Source organism: Hyla sarda, chromosome 6 (genome assembly GCF_029499605.1).
Source record: "Hyla sarda isolate aHylSar1 chromosome 6, aHylSar1.hap1, whole genome shotgun sequence".
NCBI classification, from domain to species: domain Eukaryota; kingdom Metazoa; phylum Chordata; class Amphibia; order Anura; family Hylidae; genus Hyla; species Hyla sarda.
The window spans coordinates 289870293-289895795 of record NC_079194.1 but is presented as its reverse complement, the minus strand read 5'-3'; the positions used below and the strand labels follow the sequence as shown (position 1 = coordinate 289895795).

Below are 25503 nucleotides of genomic sequence, written 5' to 3'. Positions count from 1 at the left end.
TAACTCAGGATCAGTACAGGATAAGTAATGTAATGTATATACACAGTGACCTCACCAGCAGAATAGTGAGTGCAGCTCTGGAGTAAAATACATAATAATACGGGATAAGTAGCATTATTTATTTACAATGTGACTCCACTTATTAAGGCAGATTATTTAACGTCTTCATGGGTGGCTTGAGCTTTACAAATAACTTTAGGCAAAGTACTTTTTAACATATTTAATCTCTCAAAAACAATCTATAAACTATCATTTAGATACACACACTAGTGAATTTGCGCAGACACAAACAACACGGCCCATAGCCACCAATCAGGCAAAAAAATTATATTTTTAATTTAGACTTCAGTAGGAAAACGCGTAGGGATCCTGTTGGCGTTAATATGTATAAATAAGCCGCAACTTGATCCGTGGAGACATCAGTAGAGAGGAGTGAAGTGTTGCGGAGGCGAGATCGCTATGACATCATCACATCATGACATTATCACCAGTAGCACCACCGCCAGGCTCAGAAGCAGCACTGCGCTGGGATGAGACATGTAGCCGCTGTTACACAGATCTTTCTGACAACAATGTAATTGAAAATTTTGTATATTTAACTCCGGGCCGATAATCTCAGAACTGCATTTGTCATAGGCTCTGCAGCCATATTGGGTGGAGCCGTCTGTTCCTGGAAAAGAGAAATGTATAGGGTTAATGGGAGATACCAGCGCTACAGCCATTGTACATGCACTATTAGGAAGAACATGCATCCAATAGTTTCCCAACACCTGCTGACTTCTCATCCAGAAATGCAGATGTACAACTTAGATGTATCCATAGGCAACTTTAGAAAAATAGTAGAATAAAGATGGCACTCACCATATGGCAGAATCCTTCATCTTCGGAAAATGGGACAAAAAAAGCAGGGAGCAGCTACAGAAAGCGGGGGGGGGGGGGGGGGGGGGGGGAGGGCACTTCCTCCTGTTGACCGGGTCTTCACGCACAAAACGGCTGTCCCGAACGACAACCAATATCACTTACTGTAGCTGCTCCCTGCTTTGTTTGTGATGGGAGGGGGGGGGGGGGGAACAGTCTCAGTGATGGGAGAGAGGAAACCGTCTCAGTGATGCGAGAGAGGAAACCGTCTCAGTGATGCGAGAGAGGAAACCGTCTCAGTGATGCGAGAGAGGAAACGGTCTCAGTGATGGGAGGGAGGAAACAGTCTCAGTGATGGGAGAGAGGAAACAGTCTCAGTGATGGGAGAGAGGAAACAGTCTCAGTGATGGGAGAGAGGAAACAGTCTCAGTGATGGGAGAGAGGAAACAGTCTCAGTGATGGGAGAGAGGAAACAGTCGCAGTGATGGGAGAGAGGAAACAGTCGCAGTGATGGGAGAGAGGAAACAGTCTCAGTGATGGGAGAGAGGAAACAGTCTCAGTGATGGGAGAGAGGAAACAGTCTCAGTGATGGGAGAGAGGAAACAGTCTCAGTGATGGGAGAGAGGAAACAGTCTCAGTGATGGGAGAGAGGAAACAGTCTCAGTGATGGGAGAGAGGAAACAGTCGCAGTGATGCGAGAGAGGAAACAGTCGCAGTGATGCGAGAGAGGAAACAGTCGCAGTGATGAGAGGGAGGAAACAGTCGCAGTGATGCGAGGGAGGAAACAGTCGCAGTGATGCGAGAGAGGAAACAGTCGCAGTGATGCGAGAGAGGAAACAGTCGCAGTGATGCGAGAGAGGAAACAGTCGCAGTGATGCGAGAGAGGAAACAGTCGCAGTGATGCGAGAGAGGAAACAGTCGCAGTGATGCGAGAGAGGAAACAGTCGCAGTGATGCGAGAGAGGAAACAGTCGCAGTGATGAGAGGGAGGAAACAGTCGCAGTGATGAGAGGGAGGAAACAGTCTCAGTGATGGGAGGGGGGGGGGAACAGTCTCAGTGATGGAAAGAGGGGAACAGGCTCGGTGATGGGGGGAAAAACAGTAATGAAAAGATGTATTTTTATAATAAATATAGGCGATAGAGGCATAAAAATTAGATGTACATGGTCAGGATTAGGTACTGAGTAACATATTATTTATTAAATCTAACAGGTATGCTTTAATTCTGCCATATGGCGAGTGCAGTCTTTAATTTACTATCTACCGTTCTATTGTGTATATTTTCTGAGGCTGAGCACCGCCTGAGCAGACTGTGCAGATCACGTGCGGTTTCTAACCGGTCATCTAAGTTTGTTTCTATCGTATGAATTGCTGAACTTTATAGGTCCCTCCCGACATCCGGGCAGGAAAGTGGCCGTAGAAATGTGGTCCGTTTAGTGGGGGGGGGGGGCAAAGATGCATGTCCGCCTCGGGGTAAGGTGGTTGAGCTCCTCCTCAAGATGGAATCCAGGGCAAGTGACATCTTTGCCCTGATCCACCCCTATGGTACTTCTGAGTTTGACATCAGCTTCGTTCGGCCAGAGGGTCTGGAACTCTTCTGGTGGAACTATGAGGTGGTGAAAAGTGAGCCCGGCTGGCGGGATTTTGCCATAAAGGCAATATCCTGTCAGAATTTGGCCAAGAAAGTGACCGTTTTGACACATAACGAGTCACTATCTTGCTATGACATCATAACCTGGCTCAGCAGATATGGGGATGTGACGGACATGCCGAAAAAAACTATGACAAACATGGGATCTGGTCTGGGTCCTGGACGTTTTTTGTCAAACTGATGTGTTCGGGGAGCACTGCTGCCCACATCCCATCAGCTGCTTTTCTTGGGAGAGACAGAATTTTCTACCAGGGGCAGCCCAAGGTCTGTCACAGGTGCGGCAGCCCCACTCACTTTAGTGCGGCCTGTACCGTGCAGGTATGTGCTCTCTATGTTGGGGTAGGTCATCTTGCCGCATCCTGTAGGCAGATCAGGTGTCATCTGTGTAGAGTCTTAGGACACCCTTTCAGCCGTTGTCCTAGCTCCTTTGCCCGTGCGACAGTCACCTTGGCTGGGAACAGCAGTAATGTTGCCTCAGCTGGCGAGGGCACGAGTGTGGGTGAAGGTGCAACAGGGTCAGTGAGGAGGAAAAGTCCCGCCAAGTTGAGGCGGGAGGTTAATCGGAGAAGAAGCAGGGAACTGGAGAGTTCCCATGTGGCAGGGGTAGCTTCTGGCCCTGCTCCAGAGGTTATTCCTGAAACTGCTGAGGCCCTGGGGGAGAATGTGCTGGATGAGGAGAATCTGTAGAGAAGAAGGCAGCTAGGCCAATCTTTCTGACTCCTCCCACTATGAAAGTGTGGATGAGGAGGGTGAAGAGAGGCCAAAAAAGAAGGGCAGTAAAGGAGGAAAGAAGAGGTCGGCGCCCTCTAGTCCCCGTGCTACGGACCAGGTTCCAAGCGGAAGCTTACCTGCCCCCCTCTGATTGATCTATCTAACCTCTACTCTGTCCTCTATACCATCTCCTCCACCTCCTTGGAGTCGGGGGGTGTCAAGGATGGGGTGCCTGAAGTGGGGGAGCCTCCAGGGGCAACTGGGCCCTGTCCTGATGGGGCAGTTTCCTCAGGGGATGGGGCCAAACCAGAGCAAGGTGGAGATGGGGATTCAAAAACGGACCAGTCAGTGTCCAAAAAAAATGTTAAAAGAGAAAGAAGCCTCCTCACCTGGGGATGAGGGGGTAAAGAAGAGACAGAAATGAGGGTGGTTAGGGCCGTCTATCACCCATGATGACGGCACTCCCCACTGACGCTGGCATCTATCAACTGTGCCAGAATAAATGATAGCATAGCTCTTAATAGTATAGTTAGGGAAGCTCGCCTAGAGGATGCCCACATCCGGAGCCCCTCAGGCCACGTGGTTTTCACCTATCATCGAGGTAGCTGCAGGTCTAGGATAGATAGGTTTTATTTGATAGAGGAAGCCGTCTCTTCCGCAGTGTCCGTGGTTGAGGTGGAGTTCTCCAACCACTGTATGATTTTATTTTCTCTAAATGTTTCAGAAACTCCGCGGATGGGTAAAGGTTACTGGAGGCTGAATTCGTCCCTCCTGGAGGAAGCAGAGGTAAGACAGTCCTTTGAGGATTTTCTTCAGAGTCAGGTACCTTTACTGGGCCTATGTAGTAGTAAGTCAGAGTGGTGGGAGATATTCAAGAAGCGGGTTGCGGGGTTCTTCCGCCAGCTCTCAAGCCTCAGGTCCCTGAACAGGTATCGCCTGTATCAGGGTCTGAGGAGAAAACTCGAGCTTCTTGTCTGGACTGGAGGTAGACGGGAGGATATCTCCAGAGTGAAGTCCTTGCTGATGAGGTGTCAGTACGATAGGCACGCATCTTTGGTTTTTGAGAGGGATTTCGGGAAGTACCGCTCGCCAGACCCTAACAGAAATTGTAAGATATCATTGAGATCATCTCGGGACTGATTGATAGTACGGGGTCTCTGAATCGGTCCAGATCCTTCTACTCGCACCTCTTGGGAAGGAAGGAGGGATCGAGACAGGATGTCTGCTTTCCTGTCTGAAACCATTCCTGAGCCAGGTGTAGACCCATCTCTTGGCGTTTTGTCAGAAGAAATCAGCGAAGAGGAAGCAAGACTGGCGATCGAGGGGCTTGCCCCTAAGAAGTCGCCCGGTCCGGATGGCCAACATCCGAGTGATACAAGACCATTAAGGAGCCTTTAGCTCCCCTCTTGACTGAGGTATTCAATGAGTGTCTATCCTCGGGCACTCTGCCGAAGTCAATGAGGAGGTCAGCCCTGATTCTTCTCTCAAAGGGTAAAGATCTGAACCGTATTGAGAATTCGAGGTCCATAGCTTTTCTCAATACGGACAGGAAGCTTCTGGCTAAGATACTGTTTAATCAGCTGGTGAAGTTTGCACCCCAGCTCCTTTCGGGGGCTCAGCACTGTTCGGTTCCAGGCCAAAGCACCTTAAGTGCTGTTCTCGGTGTCCAGGAGGCAGTGGCACGGAGTAGTGCGGGTCTCTGGAAGGGGTACATGCTGTCTTCTGATCAGGCCAAAGCATTTGATCGGGTGAATCACGAGTACCTCTAGTCCATCCTTCATCCTCTGGTCTAGTGAGGTCGACAATGCGCATTAGCTGTGTACAGCCGCGGCAATGCTGGGCTCCCGTATAGGAGATCGCGGTGGGTCCCAGTGGTCAGACCCCCGTGATCAGACACTTATTCCCTATCCTGCGAATAAGGGATAAGTGTCTTACACTGCAGTACTCCTTTAACCTGTTAAGGACCCAGGACGTACCTGTATGCCCTGAGTCCGCTCCCGATCTATAACGCGGGGCCACAGCATTGCCCCGTGTCATTGCGGGTCGGGCCCGACCTCTAACAACGGCCAGGACCCGTGGCTAATAGGGCGCGGCATTGATCGCGCTGCTGCGCGCTATTAACCCTTTAGACGCGGCGTTCAAAGTTGAACGCCGCATCTAAAATGAAAGTGAAACCATGCCGGTTAGCTCAGGGAGCTGTTCGGGATAGCCGCGGTGAAATCGCGGCATCCCGAACAGCTTACAGGACAGCAGGAGGGTCCCTACCTGCCTTCTCACTGTCCGATCGCCGAATGACTGCTCAGTGCCTGAGATCCAGGCATGAGCAGTCAAGCGGCAGAATCATCGATCAGTGGCTTCTTATGAGAAACCACTGATCAATGTAAAAGATCAGTGTGTTCGGTGTTATAGGTCCCTATGGGATAACAATGATCAGTATAAGAGATCAGTGTGTGCAGTGTTATAGGTCCCTATGGGAGCTATAACACTGCAAAAAAAAAAAGTGAATAAAGATCATTTAACCCCTCCCCTATTAAAAGTTTGAATCACCCCCCCCCTTTTCCCATAAAAAAAACCAGTGTGAATAAAAATAAACATATGTGGTGTTGCCGCGTGCGTAAATGTCCGAATTATAAAAATATATAATTAATTAAACCGCACGGTCAATGGCGTGCGCGCGAAAAAATTCCAAAGTCCAAAATAGTGCATTTTATCGATCAATAAGTCCTATCAATGCAAAAATGATACTGCTAAAAACTTCAGATTACGGCGCAAAAAATGAGTCCTCATACCGCCCCATACGCGGAAAAATAAAAAAGTTATAGGGGTCAGAAGATGACAATTTTAAACGTATAAATTTTCCTGCATGTAGTTTTGATTTTTTCCGGAAGTACGACAAAATCAAACCTACATAAGTAGGGGATCATTTTAACCGTATGGACCTACAGTATAAAAAGAAGGTGTCATTTTTGCCGAAAAATGTACTGTGCAGAAACGGAAGCCCCCAAAATTTACAAAATGGGTTTTTTTTTTCAATTTTGTCTCACATTGATTTTTTTACCCGTTTCGCCGTAGATTTTTGGGTAAAATGACTGACGTCATTACAAAGTAGAATTGGTGGCGCAAAAAAATAAGCAATCATATGGATTTTTAGGTGAAAGATTGAAAGAGTTATTTTTTAAAGGTAAGGAGGAAAAAACGAAAATGCAAAAACGGAAAAACCCCGGGTCCTTAAGGGGTTAATGGGATGAAATGCAAGTTTGTTATTGAGGCCTTTCATCCCCTTCCTTAGCTACGCCAGGTTTTCATACTAGCCCCGATCAGCACAGGTGCTGAAGACAGCTCGTCCCTGGGTTTTAAAACTAGGTGATAGTCAGTCTGCAAATGAGGCTGTGATGAACTTGCCCTGCAACTGAGAGTTATAGTCTTGAGGTGTGCAGCCTCAAAGTGGACATTTGTCTGGTGGGTGTAACCCATTGTGGATGACTGTTTTGTTCGATGGCTGGTAGTAAGCCACCTGCGTATTTTGAAAACATTTCTGTGTAGTTTGCACAGGGTTATTTTTTTTAGTTATTTATGTCTGAAGCTAAAGGCTGTATTTTGTTTTGTTCTGGAAAAATAAAGACTGGCAAAGCCCTGTTTGAACTATAAGTGTATGTTCACACTACGAATAATGAACGGACTCTCCGCTCACAGAATTCCGCGAGCGGAGATTCCATTCTGGCCGCCGCTGCCGCAATACTTCAGCTGTAGGACCACGCGGCACTGCGCCGTCACCATTGACGGCTATGCAGTGTTTGCGGACTTCCACGCAAAGAATGAACATGTTCTTTCTTTGCGTAGAACAATTTCAGCGGCGGAATTGTCCGCCGCTGAAATTCCGCAGTGTGAACGGGTCTCGCGGAAACCGATTTACACTGATGTTTATGTTCACAGTTCGTAATTCCGTTCGCGGCATTCCGCTCATGGAATTCCGCGGGAATTACGTAGTGTGAACATACCCTTGGTCTGTGTTACTGTCTCTGACTGCTGGTTTGCTTTTACCTGCCTCTACAGGGCTTGGTAAAAAAAAAATAATTACTTTGAACATCTCTGACCACTGTCCTCAATGAGGAGAACGGCCTTGCTTTTGGCACAGGAGATGGAAGTGACCATATACCAATATTGTCCGTTTGGGGAGGGAAATGCTGTACCCCATAGTCTTTCATTGCTCCGCACCATCACCACCATTACTGTTTATCCTGCCCGAAAACCTGTGAAAGGAGATGTGGTACTTGGGGGTGTAGGGTATATGGGGTATAGCTGTGCGGTACTTTAATGGGGTCTGTTTAACCCTTTCTACTCGTGACGCCAGGGTGAGGGCTCCTCTGTAATGCTTGTCCTACCGCCACCCTTCCCAAGAGCGAAAGGGAGGTATGAAATAATTGAATGTCCATAACCGGAGAGTTTGCTGAAAACTGTCGGAACTTTTACTGAAGATTTTATGCAAGCTTTATAACCGGAACAGTCTCTGTACAAGCAAAGTCTCTTAGATATTGACAGCGGTTGGGACCTTAAGCGTTTCAGAGTCCGTAGACTGATATGAGCTGTTCCGCTGGATTTAGGGAATTTAGTTGAGGTCCAGCAGTCACGCTAGCGTTAGTGGGGATTTAGTTTAAGACTCACATTTAAGTTCACGCTGAGGCCGGCAGGCTTCTGGCCTAGCTTGTCTTTGTAAGTTGCGCAGATCCGTCCTGATAGTCCGGCATCCACGAGAGCAGCAACCCAAGAGATAATGCCGCTTGCTTTGCAGCTCAGGAGCAAGAGAGCGATCATTGGCTACAGCTCCCTTATATGGGCAGGGGCTGGCCTTAAGCTGATTGGTCCAATACTTCTGTCAATTATCTGTACAAAGAGTTATGGGTAATCATGTGACCCAAGGACCTCCAAAGGTCCTCTAGCATACCATAGAAGAATTAACATAGTCACACGACCAAAGGCCCTGCGACGCTACCAAGGTAAGCATACTAAATATACATTATATTAAATATATACATTTAAACATTAGAAAAGGAGGGACTAGGGGCTGTCCCACCTGTGGGGCCCTACCTGAACGTAGGAACTCTGACTTTGGGGACCACCATACAAGGTACCGTATGCAATACGATAGCTGGACACCACAGAGCCATCACTATATGGATATCTTTACTATTGGTTGATGCACAACTATTTTGTTTCGACACAAAAATGAAGAGGATGCAAGAACCGCACAGTTTACAAAAGTATAATGTTCAGTCATTTTAAAGGGGTACTCCGCTGCTCAGCGTTTGGAAAAAACAGTTCCAAGCGCTGGAGCAGGCACCGTGAGCTCGTGATATCATAGCCCCACCCCCTCATGATGTCACGCCCCGCCCCCTCAATGCAAGTCTATGGGAGGGGGCGTGACATTCGCCACGCCCCCTCCCATAGACTTGCATTGAGGGGGCGGGGTGTGACGTCATGAAGGGGAGGGGTTATGATGTTTGTTTCAAACGCTGAGCAGTGGAGTACCCCTTTAAGGACCAAGACAACCAACATGTCTATTTATGGATAAGGTCACCAAATATATACGTACGTGTAATCCTCATGCAGCCGTTTGTAGAAGAACCGCATGTTGTGGTGCTTTCACATTTTGAAAGACTCCATTGTGCACAATTGTAGCATTGTAAAGCTTGGCCTGTATAAAGAATGAGCGGACATACAAATCAGACCTCATAGGAAAGGGATCATCTCCATTGCTCTTCTCCCCCAAATCACTTGTATAAAGCTGATAATACAGGACTGACAAATGTGTCACAAATATAGGAGGCAGCAATAAAGAGCCAGGATGAGGCACGTGACGTAACGTCGTATGATCAGTCCTAAGTGTCTCCCTGTGTCACAGTCATTAGTGTCCCCTCATCTCTCCCTGTGTCACAGTCATTAGTGTCCTCTCATCTCTCCCTGTGTCACAGTCATTAGTGTCCCCTCATCTCACCCTGTGTCACAGTCATTAGTGTCCCCTCATCTCTCCCTGTGTCAGTCATTAGTGTCCCCTCATCTCTCCCTGTGTCACAGTCATTAGTGTCCCCTCATCTCACCCTGTGTCACAGTCATTAGTGTCCCCTCATCTCTCCCTGTGTCAGTCATTAGTGTCCCCTCATCTCTCCCTGTGTCAGTCATTAGTGTCCCCTCATCTCTCCCTGTGTCACAGTCATTAGTGTCCCCTCATCTCTCCCTGTGTCAGTCATTAGTGTCCCCTCATCTCTCCTTGTGTCACTGTCATTAGTGTCCCCTCATCTCTCCCTGTGTCACAGTCATTAGTGTCCCCTCATCTCTCCCTGTGTCAGTCATTAGTGTCCCCTCATCTCTCCTTGTGTCACTGTCATTAGTGTCCCCTCATCTCTCCTTGTGTCAGTCATTAGTGTCCCCTCATCTCTCCCTGTGTCAGTCATTCGTGTCCCCTCATCTCTCCTGTGTCACGCTCATTAGTGTCCCCTCATCTCTCCCTGTATCACAGTCATCAGTGTCTCCTCATCTCTCCCTGTGTCACTGTCATTAGTGTCCCCTCATCTCTTCCTGTGTCTGTTATTAGTATTTCCTCATCTCTCCCTGTGTCGGTCATTAGTGTCCCCTCATCTCTCCCTGTGTCACAGTAATTAGTGTCCCCTCATCTCTCCGTGTGTCGGTCATTAGTGTCTCCTCATCTCTCCCTGTGTCACAGTCATTAGTGGTCCCCTCATCTCTCGCTGTGTCACAGTCATTAGTGTCCCCTCATCTCTCCCTGTGTCACAGTCATTACTGGTCCCCTCATCTCTCCTTGTGTCACAGTCATTAGTGTCCCCTCATCTCTCCCTGTGTCACAGTCATTAGTGTCCCCTCATCAAAGTACAATTGGTCCTGCATGAAACAAGCCCTGTAGGTGAAAAATTTAAAGGGGTACTCCGCCCCCTCGAGATATGTTGTAGTTATACACCTCCCCTCCAGCTCTACCTGTATACTGCTACTATCTCTATGGGATCAGGATATTTAGTAGTTATACACCCCCCCTCCAGCTCTACTTGTGTACTGCTATTATTTTTATAGGATCAGATATTTAGTAGTTATACACCTCCCCTCCAGCTCTCTCTCTCTCTCTGGGATCAGGATATTTAGTAGTTATACACCTCCCCTTCAGCGCTGTCTCTAAAGGATCAGGGTATACAATGGGGAAACTCTCTCCTCCAGCTCTATCTGTATACTGCTGCTACTTTCCCCACTCCACAGGATCCTTGCCTTTTAAAAGACATAACTCTTTAAAAGGGTACTCCGCCCCTAGACATCTTAACCCCTATCCAAAGGATAGGGGATAAGATGTCAGATCGCCGGGGTCCCGCTGCTGGGGACCCCGGGGATTGCTGCTGCAGCACCCCGCTATCATTACTGCACAGAGCGAGTTTGCTCTGCACGTAATGACGGGCAATACAGGGGCCGGAGCATCGTTACGTCAAGGCTCCGTCCCTTGTGACGTCACGGCCCGCCCCCGTCAATACAAGTCTATGGGAGGGGGCATGGCGGTCGTTACGCCCCCTGCCATAGACTTGCATTTAGGGGACGGGCCGTGATGTCATGAGGGGCGGAGCCATGACGTCACGCTGCTCCGGCCCCTGTATTGCCCGTCATTACGCACAGAGCAAACTCGCTCTGTGCAGTAATGATAGCGGGGTGCCGCAGCGGCGATCCCCGGGGTCCCCAGCAGCGGCGATCCCGGCGATCTGACATCTTATCCCCTATCCTTTGGATAGGGGATAAAATGCCAGGGGCGGAGTACCCCTTTAAATTTTTCACCTACAGGGCTTGTTTTGTGCAGGACCAATTGTACTTTGTAATGACATTACTAATTGTACTGCAAAATACAGTGACAACGTCTGATCGCAGGGGGTCCGACTGCTGGAAAGACATTCCTGCAAGATCTTTAGAACGGGGCCCCATCTCTTACCTCTGATCACTCCAGCCCTCACATTCTGAAACAAACTGGTCTCTGCAGTGATGGCCCGCTTAGGTTCTTAGAGGTGGGACATTGCTGCGGCCGGTGATTGGCTGAGCGGGCCGTCACTGCAGAGACCAGTTTGTTTTGGAACGTGGGGGCCAGATTGCTCAGAGGTAAGAGATGGGCCCTGTTCTGTAGATTGTGAGGGGTTCCAGTGGTCAGATAGGGGATCATGGGGGGCCCAGTGGATAGGGGATATGTTTTAAATAATCTGACAACCCCTTTAATAAATTTATGGGTAAGTCAGACAATCCTTATCCTCAAATACTGCTAAAGAGCCAACACAGACAGACAAAGTGCCTGGAAAAGCAATGCCCCTTCTGAATATATATATATATATATATATATATATATATATATATATATATATAGTCTGCACACTTATCTAGTGGTGTTTTACATCACAGCTGCTGACAACACTACAAGGAGGAAATATAATTTATGTTATGATTACCAAAATTCCCATGGGGGCCCGGCCCTGCAAAACAGGTGTAACAAGTGCCACGTCCAAAATCTGCAAGCAGTTCTGTACATGACTTTAAAGAGTACCTGTCATGAACGTGATACATTTTTTTAGCCTCCCAGTTCAACCCCCCCCCCCACCCCTCATGATAAACCACCCCCTGCCTTTTTTTTTTTTTTTTTTTTTTAGTTTTCTGCCTTAACATTGTGCTGTATTTTCTGCTCAGTCTCAGTTAGCTGCACAGACTGGAAAGGGGCGTTCCCCGGCAGGCGTGACATCACTTGAACTTACTCCCTCATTCTGCTTCAAACACCCGAGAGCAGTTCAGTGTGAGCTGGGCTGTGATTGGCTTAGACCAGACACACCCACACCCCCATCTCTCGGCACTGAACTCTACAGTGTGTCAGCTCTTCTCAGCAGCTTGCAAATAGAGCTGAAATACTCAGCATAATATTTAGCACTATGCACCGAAGGCATCATGACTTTACAGTCTAGCTCAGCTAAAAGCCGTCTGGGCATGTTGGGAGTTGTAATTATGCAACCGCTGGAGGTCCACAGTTTGGAGACCACTGATCTACACCATGTGATGTTCAATGTATGGAACTGCATGTAGAGTAAGGATTACCTGTAGAACAAACGGTGAGGAGGACCAGGACTACAGCGAGAGCCACACAGCAATTTCCAGTACTGCCCATGATTCCTATATATAGAAGAAGAAAAAAATCAACATGTCAGTGGTGTAGCTCCACGTCGTGGTGGTCCGTGAGCTGGGTCAACCATCCATGTCCTAAAAAGGATGGGTTCTGGAGAAATGTATCCACCTCTTAAAGGGGTTCTCCACTGCCCCAGCGTCCAGAACATTTAGTTCCGAACGCTGGGTGCGGGCTGGGATGAAAAAAAGAAGATTTTGTGGAAGATTTATCAAAACCTGACCAGAGGAAAAGTTGTCAGATCGCTTCTTTCATTTTTAACAAGGAGGCCTCCGCAAAATGAAAGAAGCGATCTGATTGGTTGCTATGGGCAACTCAGCAACTGTTCCTCTGGACGGGTTTTGATAAATCTCCCCCAATGTCCAAAGTATACAACACCTTTAGGAACTGCTCACAGGATAGGGGCTACCAAGATGATCGGTGAGGGTCTGAGCACTGGGCCCACCACCAATTATGAGAATACAGGAAATTGTAACCCCAGATGAAAAAAGTGCATCCATAGGCCACCATTCACCAGATGGAGGCGGAGAGTGTTTACAGTTCAGAATTTGGCAGAAAAATCCCATGAATCGGGTACAATAGGGGTGGGGCTTATGGAAACCCACCCAGAAGTGTAAGTTTTAGGGACATTATTGGAGAGGGGCTTAAAGGGGTACTCTGGTGGGGAGTACCCCTTTAAGCCCCTCTCCAATAATGTCCCTATAATGCCCCCACTTTTTTGTAAGGGAGAAACAGCGCTCAATCACTAGTCCTAGCGATCAGTCAGGGTCTGAACACTTAAAGGGGTACTCCGCTGCTCAGCGTTTGGAACAAACTGTTCCGAACGCTGGAGCCGGCACTGGCAGCTCGTGACGTCATAGCCCCGCCCCGCAATGAAGTCACGCCCCGCCCCCTCAATGCAAGTCTATGGGAGGGGGCGTGACCCCATAGACTTGCATTGAGGGGGCAGTCGTGACATCATGAGGGGGCGGAGCTATGATGTCACGAGCTCCTGGCGCCGGGTCCAGCGTTCGGAACAGTTTGTTCCAAACGCCGAGCAGTAGAGTACCCCTTTAAGACACCGAATGATCAGACCTTTTGACATATAAAAAAAAATTGTGTGAAAACTCAGGTACCTTTTAATTAAAGGCACATCAGGGCATCGTCTGAGGGTGCGGTCGCATTGCCTAAGAGCGAACATCAAAGCAGAAACGGCACGGGGTTTACCGCAAATTGCTGCAACTGGCACAGCTAAAGCTTTGTGTACTTTTGGGCCTGGTTGATACCTCGCCATGCAGGCATATTTATCTCTGACTGTAGAGACAGGGTCAAGGAAGGGCGAGGCAGACAAAGGGTTAACCGCCCCAACATCAATTGATCCTCCCTTCTCCTTTCGAGTTGGCCCACCAGGAGTTTGGATCATTGCCCATAGTAATATATAACAACCCCCCTTTCCTGTTCTCACTATAGCAAGTAAAGCTGCTGTCCCGCCCTTTGTTACCTTTATGTAGAAGTATGTAATCTGTGATACTATTGTCGTGTTTTATATGCTTTATTACCCCCGTTTTATAATATATATATATTTATTTCTTTATTTTTCCATTACATGAGCAGTAGTGGGTAACATGGTGGCTCAGGGCTCAGCACTGTTGTCTTGCAGTACCATGGTCCTAGGTTCAAATCCCAATATGGACAACATCTGCAAGGAGTTTGTATGTTCTCCCTATGTTTTGCTCAGGTTTCCTCCCACACTCCAAAACATACTGGTTTAGATTATGAGCCGCAATGGGCACAGGGACCAATTTAAAAAGGAAAACTGTCAGCTTTCTCCCCCCGCTCTAACCAGCAGTACGGTTTATTTTCAGAATATGCTAATGAGGTGCCAACTGGCACCGGCCGGGCTAACTGGCACTCTGACGTCAGTGCCGCCTGCCATAGCGTCGCCCAGCTCATCAATAGTCCTCCTCTCTCTCTTCATTACAGAGCGGGGAGAAGGGGGAGAGGCGGAGGGAGGGGAGAAATATTGATGAGCTGGGTGGCGCTGGGGCAGGGGGCACTGACGTCAGAGTGCCAGTTAGCACCTCATTAGCATATACTGAAAATAGAAGATTACGGCTGAACGGCGCGGCGGATCCGGGCACAGTAAGGATCAAACTGATCAGCGTCCCCCGCACTACCAGCCAGTACCGCTGGTTAGTGCGGGGGGGGGGGGGGGGTGGGGGTGGGGGGGAAGAAAGCTGACAGTTTTCCTTTAAAGGGGTATTCCTGGGAAAAAACTTTTATTTTTATTTATTTATTAAATTTTTTTTTTTTTTTTTATGTAATCAACTGGCTCCAGAAAGTTAAACAGATTTGTAAATGACTTCTATTAAAAAATCTTAATCCTTTCAGTACTTTTTTAGCTGCTGAAGTTGAGTTGTTCTTTTCTGTCTAAGTGCTCTCTGATGACACGTGTCTCGGGAACCGTCCAAAGTAGGAGCAAATCCCCATAGCAAACCTCTTCTACTCTGTGCAGTTCCCGAGACAAGCAGAGATGTCAGCAGAGAGCACTGTTTCCAGACAGATAAGAAAAGCTCAACTTCAGTAGCTGATAATTATTGGAAGGATTAAGATTTTTTTAATAGAAGTCATTTACAAATCTGTTTAACTTTTTGGAGCCAGTTGATATATATATATATAAAAAAAGTTTTTTCCTGGATAACCCCTTTAAGTCACAACTGGCGGTAGTGCTGGGCGGTATACCGGTATGAACTGGATACCGTTTTTTTTTTTCTCCCACGGTATGGATTTTTGCCCATACCACTATACCGGTCGGGCCCCTCCCCCACCCTCCGGATGAATTGTAGAGCCCAGCGCGGCGCCCTCACTTGTCCCGGTGTGCTTCTGTGGCCCGATTCCGCTCGCTAATCCATTTACTGTGTCCCCGAGAGCACGATCAATCCCCACCGCTAGCGGGATCCATGTGCCCACTAGCGGTGTCACAAAAATGCCTCCCGTGAGTGCGATCGCTACCATCACCGCTAGCGGGGTCCCTGTGCCCACTAGCGGTGTCACAAGAATGCAGAGCGGGGCTCTGCTCCCCGTCCCTGTCAGCTCTCAGGGTACGGGAACAGATTTAAAAGCCTCACGCGCAGCACTACGCAAATAGCGTAGGGCTAACATAGGCAGCGCTAGGAGCCTAGCGTTAGCTCTACGCTATTTGTGTAGTACTGCGCATGCGCAGTACTACGTTAGCTGCGCGCAAGGCTTTTAAATCTGTTCCCGTACCCTGAGAGCTAACAGGGACGGGGAACAGAGCCACGCTCGGCATTCTTGTGACCCCGCTAGCGGTGATGGTAGCGATCGCACTCGCGGGAGGCATTCTTGTGACATCGCCAGTGTGCACAAGGACGGGGGGACAGGCAGTAATACCGTGATACCGCGATAATAAAAAAAATACTGTGATATTAATTTTAGGCCATACCGCCCAGCACTAACTGGCGGTGGAAATGTAAATTTTTGCGCGCCCGCCTTGACTCCCCTCCCGTGATCTCCAGAACAGGGTCTCTCACAGCTGCTTGAAGTGTGCTAATCCATGCACTGTCTATGGGCCCTTCTGAGATACCCAAGTATAGTATAGAGCATGTTTCTCAACCAGTGTGCCTCCAGCTGTTGCAAAACTACAAACTCCCAGCATGCCCGGACAGCCGTTGGCTGTCCGGGCATGCTGGGAGTTTGTAGTTTTACAATAGCTTGAGGCACGCTGCTTGCGACACACAGGTCTAAAGGGTAATAACAAGGCGAAACCCTCTGCAAGATCTCAAGGACTTTAAAGCATTTAGGTCTGAGTGCGCTTACACACCCATACTGATCTATTTAAAGGGGTACTCCGGTGGAAAACTTATTTTTATTTTTTGTTTTTAAATCAACTGCTGCTAAAAGGATATACAGATTTGTAAATTACTTCTATTAAAAAATGTCAATCCTTCCAGTACTTATCAGCTGCTGCATGCTCCAGAGGAAGTTCAGTTGTTCTTTCCAGTCTGACCACAGTGCTCTCTGCTGCCACCCCTATCCATGTCAGGAACTGTCCAGAGCAGGAGACGTTTGCTTGGGGGATTTTCTCCTGCTCTGGACAGTTCCTCACATGGACAGAGGTGGCAGCAGAGAGCACTATGATCAGACAGAAAAGAACTACACAACTTCCACTGGAGCATACCGCAGCTGAAAAGTACTGGAAGGATTAAGGTTTTATAAAAGTAAATGACAAATCAGTTGATCTGAAAAAATAAAATAAAAAAAGTTTTCCACCCCTGAAGAATTAAGTGTGTAATATCTGCATAAAAAAACTCAAATTATGTGTTTGTGCATAATTTTATTTAAAATATATATAGGTATATAATGTCCAACAGAAGTAACAAGCGGCACTCCAGCAATCCAAAAGTAAACAAATGTGAATTTATTCACCATCCGGTCAATACAAAAGTGCAACGTTTCAACCTACTCAATAAGTATTAATGGAGTAGTCCAGTCCTGAAAAACTCATACCTTATCCTAAGGATAGGGGATAAGTTTCAAATCGCGGGGGGTCTGATTGCTAGGGCCCCCCGCGATCTCCTCCCCTGCAGCCTGTGGGAAGGGGGAGTGTTGACCACCGCACAAAGCAGCGGCTGACACGCCCCCTCAATACAAGTCTATAGCAGAGCTGGAGCGCTGCCTTCGGCAATCTCCGGCTCTGGCATAGCGCTGTATTGAAGGGGGGGGGGGGTCGGCCGCTGCTTCGTGCGGACGGTGGTCAACACGTCCCCTTCCCGCCCCGTACAGGAGATCGCGGAGGACAGCGGTCGGACTCCTCGCAATCCTAAACTTATCCCCTATCCTTAGGATGAGGATTGGGTGTGAGGAAGGTATAGGGGGTGAGGGGATGAGGACAAGACTGTCCTCATATGTTGCTTTTACTCTTCCACAAGGTCCCCAGATGGCTCGTTCTGGCCCTTTCCTCAGGTACCAGGACGGGATATGAGGACGGTGTACGGGGACTGGGTATGAAGACAAGATACAAGGAGGGGGTGCAAGGATGGGGGGGGGCATGAGGATTGGGTAAGAGGAAGGTATAGGGGGAGAGGGGACAAGGACAAGATTGTCCTCATATGTTGCTTTTACTCTTCTACAAGGTTCCCAGATGGCTCGTTCTGGCCCTTTCCTCAGGTACCAGGATGGGATACGAAGACGGTGTACGGGGACTGGGTATGAAGACAAGATACAAGAAAGGGGGGCATGAGGAAGGTATTGGGGGGACGAGATGGTCCTCATATGTTGCCTTTCCTCTCCCACAAGGTTCCTAGATTAGTTCTGAACTCTTTCTCAGGTGCCAGCATGGGATAGGAAGACGGGGTACATGGCTGGGGTACCAGGACGGGGTATGAAGACGAGATACAAGGACAGGGTACAAGGACGGGGCATGGGGACTGGGTACGAGAAAGAGACGGGTACGAGGACAAGATGGTCCTCACATGCCACTTATACTCTCCAACAGGGTTTAGGTAGTAAGACCGGGCAATGCCAAGTACTCAGCTAGTATTATAATTTAATATTATTTTCTGTTACAGACATGTGACTGTAAACACACACACATACATACATAAATTACACACACATACATACATAAATAAATAAATAAATAACTACACAAACACACACAACAACCAGGTCCATGGAGTCATCACATGGCAATAGACATTTCAGGAAGCTAATGCTATTGTTAGGATCAAGTCCCTAGTACAGGCTGCACCTCAAATGAGACTCAATACACGACTCCGAACACCGTCACCACAATATACGCCATTAAGGGTACAGAAAGCACGTACATTATAATGTATACCATGCTTATCACTACACAAACCCGCCTACCCTTCCTAAGCCTGAAGCCTAAACACACAGACAAATATAGCACAAAAAAAAACAACCCATCCCCCGGCGTGCAGCTATAATATAGCAGAGCCGTCCATGCATGCTCTGCAGTGCAGCACAGGATATAGGAATATTACAGAGCAGTATATAGGGGGTAGAAGCTTACCGCCTGTGTCTGTATATGTGCAGCAGGTCAGGAGACTACTGTTCAGGATAAACCCAGGATTCCTACCCACTGGAGAGGGGGGGGGGGGGGGGGGGGGGGGAGGGCCTTAGGATTAACTCCTTCCCTCTAAAGTGTACAGTCACTACTCCCATTATTCCAGCTGCCAGGTTGTATGAGAGATATCTAGAAAGAATCGCTCGTGCTCAATGACTTCGATGACTTGGACTCTGACGGAGAAGAGTTAAATAAAATGTTAAATAAAAACATTAAAATAAATTAAAGAAAATACCAAAAGCGGCGTTCAAGGACAAAAGACATACGTGCGCCTAACTTTCTGCGATCAGACATCCTATCATCTTTTAATATGTCTAGCAGCGGACTACCCCTTTAACTCTAAGAAAGTGTTTGCCAACCAGGGTGCCTCCAGCTGTTGCAAAACTACACCTCCCAGCATGCCCGGACAGCCTTCGGCTGTCCGGGCATGCTGTGAGGTGTAGTTTTTCAACAGCTGGAGGCACCATGGTTGGAGAACGCTGCTCTAAGGCTATGTTTACGAAGCGTAATGTCCACCCGAGGTACTGTATTAGAAGGTCATTCGGTCCCTGCAGAATTAAAGGGGTACTCCGCCCCTATACATGTTATCCCCTATCCTTTGGAAATGTCTGATCGCGGGGGGTCCGACCATTGGAACCAAACGAGGTCTCTGAGCCAGCGCTGCAGCATTACGGTCATGGAAGCCTGGGGCTTCCGTGATTATGAAATCACGCCACACCCCTCCATTCAGGTCTGGAGGGGGTATGGCGGCTGTGTTCGCCAATCATCCGGCACTGCACGAAGTTCACTCCGTGCACCGGATGACTGGGGCACCCCGGCGGGGATTGCGGGGGTCCCCACCGGTCGTACCCCTGCGATCAGACATGTTATCCCCTATCCTTTGGATATAGGAAAACATGTCTAGCAGCGGAGTACTGCTTTAAATTAACACCCAGCTTTGCAAATATACATACAAGACATCCAAAGATCCCATGAAAAGAACAAATTAGCGAACAAATGTACATAAACAATGGCTTAGCTTCACCGATTGGAAAACATGGGTGACATGCCGGCGCTAGGACCGTCTCCATGGACGGCAATGCATTTGTGATGTCCCAGTACGGGATATGGTCCTGTACAGTACTTAGGCCCTGTCAGGTTGAGTCCCTCTGTGTCCTAGGGTCTCTCCTGCAGTGTCTCCCCCATACTGTTATATGTATAAAGGACCTTTGAGTTAGTCACATGATAATGGTTGTCACATGTTCAATTCACATGTTTGTTACTCAGAGAGCACCAGCTAACCAGGTGACCTGCAGCTTGACCTATGGGCTCCATGCTCAGCCCCCCTTTATAAGACGTCTCATAGCCAGTGTCCAGCACATCTGGAGGCCTCAAGCCTAAATTACAGCCTCATGTCAGTAAGTCAAGTCATCTCTGTCTGCTGTCACTATTTTCAGTCAAGTCAATGATATTCAGCGTGGCTCTGCTAAAGTCTGTCAAAGTCACTGCAAGTCCCAGCAAGCTGCGAGGTCCCCTGTGTTACTGGCCACCTCTCTGGGATCCCGGCCTAGCTGTAAAGACTATTACCATCTGTCTACCTCAGTAAAGCTACCGTTAACCCTAACCTGGCCTTGGACTCTTATTTGCCCTGCCTAAACTAGGACTAGCGGTGCTACCTTCAGGTGGTTACAAAGGGAAACCACGCCCTGGCGTCACGAACCTTTAGAGGTTAATACCATCTGCCCCATACACCCCGTGGCTCACCACACATTTCTGAGAGGATTATGCCGTGTGAACATGGCCTCATAGATATTGATGATCTTTGTTTCCCGTCTTTATCACCTGTTTTTTATAGTATGTACATAGCATGGCGTTTATTGTGAAACATTACGGAGTTTACCATGACACCGCTTGCGGCCATAAATTCTTAGTCATTTTCCTATCCCTGGTTCCTTCTTGAATCGTGGTTCAATATTAACTTTTTTGTTTTTTCTGATATATGTGACCAAAATCTGTAATTTTTTAGCATTGAAGGGGCTCATATATAATACAGAAAAAATATGATGTCTGATTTCGAGGGGTCTGACTGTTTGGACCCCCAGCGATCTCCTGTACGGCGCCTCGGCTTTCCTCATGGCTCACAGAGTCTGCACACACCCTCTTGGGAGAGCCAGAGATACACGAGTGCTGTGCTGGTGTATTTCCAGCTCTCCCGTAGAGATAAATGGGGGACACGTACTGACCTCCCGCTCCATGTACGAGAAGAGCTGGGGCACCATACAGGAGATCGGGGTGGGTCCCAGCAGTCGCGTTGGATAGGGGATAAATTCTCCTACATGACAATTCTCCTCCAATACAACAGGGTGTACATGTGTTCCCTGAGTTGTTAAAGGGGTACTCTGGTGGAAAAAAAAAATTTTTTAAATCAACTGGTGCCAGAAAGTTAAACAGATTTGTAAACTACTTTTATATAAAAATCTTAAAGGAGTACTCTAACCTAAATCTTTTTTACACCATTAGCTAGGATTTACAAAGTTATATAAGACTCCCAATTACCTCCATTGCCTTCTGTGTAAGAATCCATGTGTTTCTGCGTATCCGGAAGTGCAGCCTCCCTCACAGCATTATGACTTTCGTTCCACAGTATGTGCGTGTCAGCGGCCATTTCTGAAACGATACGTCATCGTTTCTCCTTTCCTCCCCTCAGTTAGCCCTCCCCATCCAGTGCGCCTATGTGACACCCCAAATTGCATATTCATAATGCTGTACGTTTACTCAGCCGGCATTCGCTGGGCTGAGTAAACGTCTATTTAACCTTCCACCTATCATCTGGCGAGTCGCGCGCATGCGCACTCGCCAGCATAGAAAGACCGGACATGTGATTTTGTTCAACCAGTAATATAACAGATAGTTACGCCGCCGTAACTGTCTGTTATATTCACAAAGCATCCTACGCCAATACTGCAGCGGAGTATTGGCGGAGGCAGAGTGGGAGGAGATGGCGTAGCGGCAGGGGGTGGGGATCGCAAGAAGGGGAGGCAGCTTGGGGCATTACATATTATAATTTGTAGGGTAGGGAACAGGAGTGAGGGAGGGGTTGGGAGCGGAAGAAGAGAAGTAAGCATGCTGGGAAAACGTCATTGGTGACGTCAAGGCCATGCTTACAGTACCCGGAAGTGAGCAAAATTACCGGGAAGGATTGCAGGATAACGGCTGGACCGATTTTGCCGATCAGTACCTCTAATGAAAGGTATTCAAGAGCACTTCGCTATGGTGCCATTTTTTTTTATATCAGAGTACTCCTTTAATCCTTCCAGTACTTATCAGATGCTATATGATCCAGAGGAAGTTCTTTTGTTTTTGAATTTCCTTTCTGTCTGACCACAATTCTCTCTGCTGACACCTCTGTGTTCCTGTGTTCCATTGGACATCCCAACAAACATTTTTTTCAGTGAAATGTTCTCCCTACACAAGACCAAGTTAAAAGACTTATGTAGAATTCTGTCAAATTTAATAAACAACTGTAAACGTTGTCAGGGCATGATGGGAGTTGTAGGTGGGGGGCAGTGACATATAGGATCTGTCTTTTATATACACCCAGATAGAAGTGTCAGGTTGCTGCAGTTATGTCTCAGGCAGATATGTAATTGAATACAGGTCTGATCTGATTAGACATTGGGTCTGGCCACAAGAAGGCGTAACAGATCCTCCCCATATGCTTTCAGAGGCTACTTTTGGAAAGTGCACGTCCTGGTGAGAAATTGTTGACTGCTAGTAGACATGTGCAAAGTCCGTTTTCTGTACTTTTGATATTTTTCTGTTTTGGTGTCTAGGTTTGTGTCTGAACAGTTTTCTTTGCTATTCTTCCTGGCTAGGGTAGACTTAATGCTATTAGCCTATGGCAGCTCTGGTGGGGTTATGTAAACCCAAGCTCTGCTGGAACTGGTGGCTGGTGATTAGTACTTTACTCTGACCATGACTGTTTTATTATGCACCTCTCTTTAGTCTTTTTTAGTATTTATTGGAGTTTTAACCATGGTTATTATTCCTGGTTATGATATAGATTTTAGCATGCTTGGTTTTTAGTATTGTGTTTGTTCTGTGATATTTCCTAGTCAGTGTTCACACTGTGCGTTTTGTCAGTTCTGTTTTGACCTTGTTAGTTCCTGCGACTCCTAGGATAGAATTCCTGAGCCTAGTGCTATCTGTCTATCTAGGAGTTAGTCTTGTGCCTGTACCTGTGTTTACTTGTATTTCGTATTTGTGTTTCCTTCTAGGCCATACCCTGATCACTCGACGGAGAGTGCCTGCTGGTTAGGAGTCTATTTGGCTTTGGTATTGATGTCCCTCCATGCTTGGACTGGGGTGTATAGTGTGTTCCTTGTTCTTTGTCCAGTGTGAACAGTGCTATATTTCCTGACCCGTTTAGTGTTTGAAATTCAGTTTATTTGTTCATCCCCTGCATCTCCTGGTTTTGTCTGCTGTATACTTGTTCCATATCTAGTCTTGTTCATTTATTCATATCTGCTGTTAATCTTGATTCTGGTTTCTGAACTGTATGTTAGTATGCTATATCCTGCCCTGTTAGTATTTATATCCTGCCTGATTTATCTGTTTGTATTTCCGTTTCATTTCTGACCTGTCCAACTATGTACAGTATCGTTTATTTTGTTGACCTTGACGCCATTGCACTTTAGCACAGGAAGGGATCTGCACCCAGTTGTCGATCTGTCATTTAGGGCGGATGGGCAAGTAGGCAGGGAGAGTGTTTCTAGGGACAGCTTAGGACCCACTTCTCCCTGCCCAACCCCCATTCATGGCAACATGCCTCTATGATGCACTCATAGACATTCTTCTCAGATGACAGACTTTGAGAGAGGGCACATCATTGGACTAGCAAGAGAGAAGCAAGATGGTCGTTTCTAAGGACTCCCCGCCATGTAGGCCATTCTGACCAATCTGTTAGGAGATGTTGGGAGACGTGGTTACGTGAGGGCACATATGGGGTACAGGCTCTGAATGGCCCAGAAAGACCACCAGTGGAAAGGATCAATGAATCCACCAACAAGCAAGAGCAGCTCCCACAGCTTCCTTTTCCACCATTCAGACACAGTAGGCTCCTTCATTACACAGCCCTTTTTCTTCATTACATGGCCCTGTCTGTCTCTTCATTACACCCCTCTCTCTTTATTACACAGCCCTGTCTCTTCATTACACAGCTGTCTCTTTATTACAAATATGATGTCCCAGTACAGGACATGGTCCTGCACTACACTTAGGCCCTGTCAGGTTGAGTCCCTAAGTGATCTGGGGGCTCTCCTGCAGTGTCTCCCCTGCTGTTTATAGACTGTCATTTGTTGTCATAGGATTATAGTCAGTACATTAATGTATATTTAGTCTACAGGACCTGTGAAAGGTCTGAAGGACCCGTGGAGTGTCACATGTTGTGTTGTCACATGATGTTACCCGGATAGCACCAGCTTAACCTATGACCCGCAGCTTGACCATTGGGCTTTAGTCCTGCCCCCCACTATTTAAAGGGGCGGCCATTACAATTCTCACTCTTGTACCATCGTCTTTACTGAGACCCGCAACCACCAGAGATCTCAGTGCAAGTGATCAGCATCTGGAAACAGGTCCCGACTGGGGATAAAAACCAGCCATGGAAATTATTGCATACCAGCCCCACAACACATTGTGCCAGCCATCGGCTACCGTGTACGCAGGCGTATTACTTTACATGGATATATATATATATATATATATATATATATATATATACACACACACATATATGTTACAGTATAGTTCAGTATAGTATAGTTCCCCCACATTAGGTGCAGTATAGTTCCCCCACATTAGGTGCAGTATAGTTCCCCCACATTAAGTGCAGTATAGTTCCCCCACATTAGGTGCAGTATAGTTCCCCCACATTAGGTGCAGTACATAGTCCCCCACATTAGGTGCAGTATAGCTACCCCCACATTAGGCGCAGTATAGCTCCCCCACATTAGGTAAAGTATAGTTCCCCACATTAGGCGCAGTACAGTTCCCCCACACTAGGTGCAGTATATAGTCCCCCACATTAGGTGCAGTATATAGTCCCCCACATTAGGTGCAGTACAGTTCCCCCACAGACATACAGCCTTCAGCCATATACAGTGTATGGCTGGAGGCTGTATGCCTGTTTACTGCCCCACTTCAGTATTCCGACCACCGCTCTGGGGTCACGATCTACTGCTATGGCCCATAGCCTATGATCGTGACCCCGGAGCGGTGATTGGAATACTGAAGATGACATGCCACTGCCCGCTGGTTACTTACCTACCATGCGCGCGCGTCCGCCTCCCCGATCCGCTCTGTTACTATGGGCGCACACGCACGGGACGTCAGTGACATCCCTGCGTGCGCTACTTCCCGGAAGCCCCTGCGTTTTTAGAGTTAACGCGGGGCCGGTGGCTGCACAGAGGTAACCGGGGCATCCTTGTGTCCCTAAAAGATTTTTCGGGACACAGGGATGTCTCTAATGTGACGGGGGCCCCCTGCGGGCACGGAGCCCAGATCAGGCGCTCCATGAGCGCCAATGATCCGGCCCTGGCGGCCGCTGAAGGGGAACCGGTAGGCCAGTCCGAGCCTGTCTGGAAGACCCCAAAAGCTACAGTCATTCCAGTAAGTCAAAAGTCTGTGTCTGCTGTTGCTACAAATTGTCAAGTCCAGCACATAGTCAAGCCTGAAGTCAAATCTCTAAAGTCTATTGCAAGTCTAATTGGTCCCAGCAAGCTGCGAGGTCCTTCTGGGTTCCTGGCCACCTCTCTGGGAATCTGGCCTAGCTGTGAATATAATTCCATCTGTCTTAAACTCAGTAAAGCCTCCGTTAACCCATAACTGGTTGTGGACTCTCCTTTCCTTAACTAGCCATTGGAATACCTTTCTTGCCCCAGGGGTTAATACCATCTGGCCCCACCACCTACGCTGCTACACCAATGGTCCCGCCATACACCGTAGGTCACCACACACAGCC

The 25503-nt window shown here is 47.8% G+C and overlaps 1 protein-coding gene across 1 annotated transcript; it reads right to left on the bottom strand.

Annotated features, from left to right (window-relative positions):
* Positions 1-205: 205 nt before the first annotated feature.
* CD59 (CD59 molecule (CD59 blood group)) lies at positions 206-18523 on the bottom strand. The gene is made up of 4 exons (XM_056527693.1): positions 18450-18523; positions 12331-12405; positions 8810-8911; positions 206-670 (listed from the first exon to the last, which is right to left on the bottom strand). Exons 2-4 carry the CDS (start codon positions 12398-12400, stop codon positions 474-476), a joined length of 369 nt encoding a protein of 122 aa, XP_056383668.1. The 5' UTR covers positions 12401-12405; positions 18450-18523; the 3' UTR covers positions 206-473.
* Between the last annotated feature and the right edge of the window lie 6980 nt (positions 18524-25503).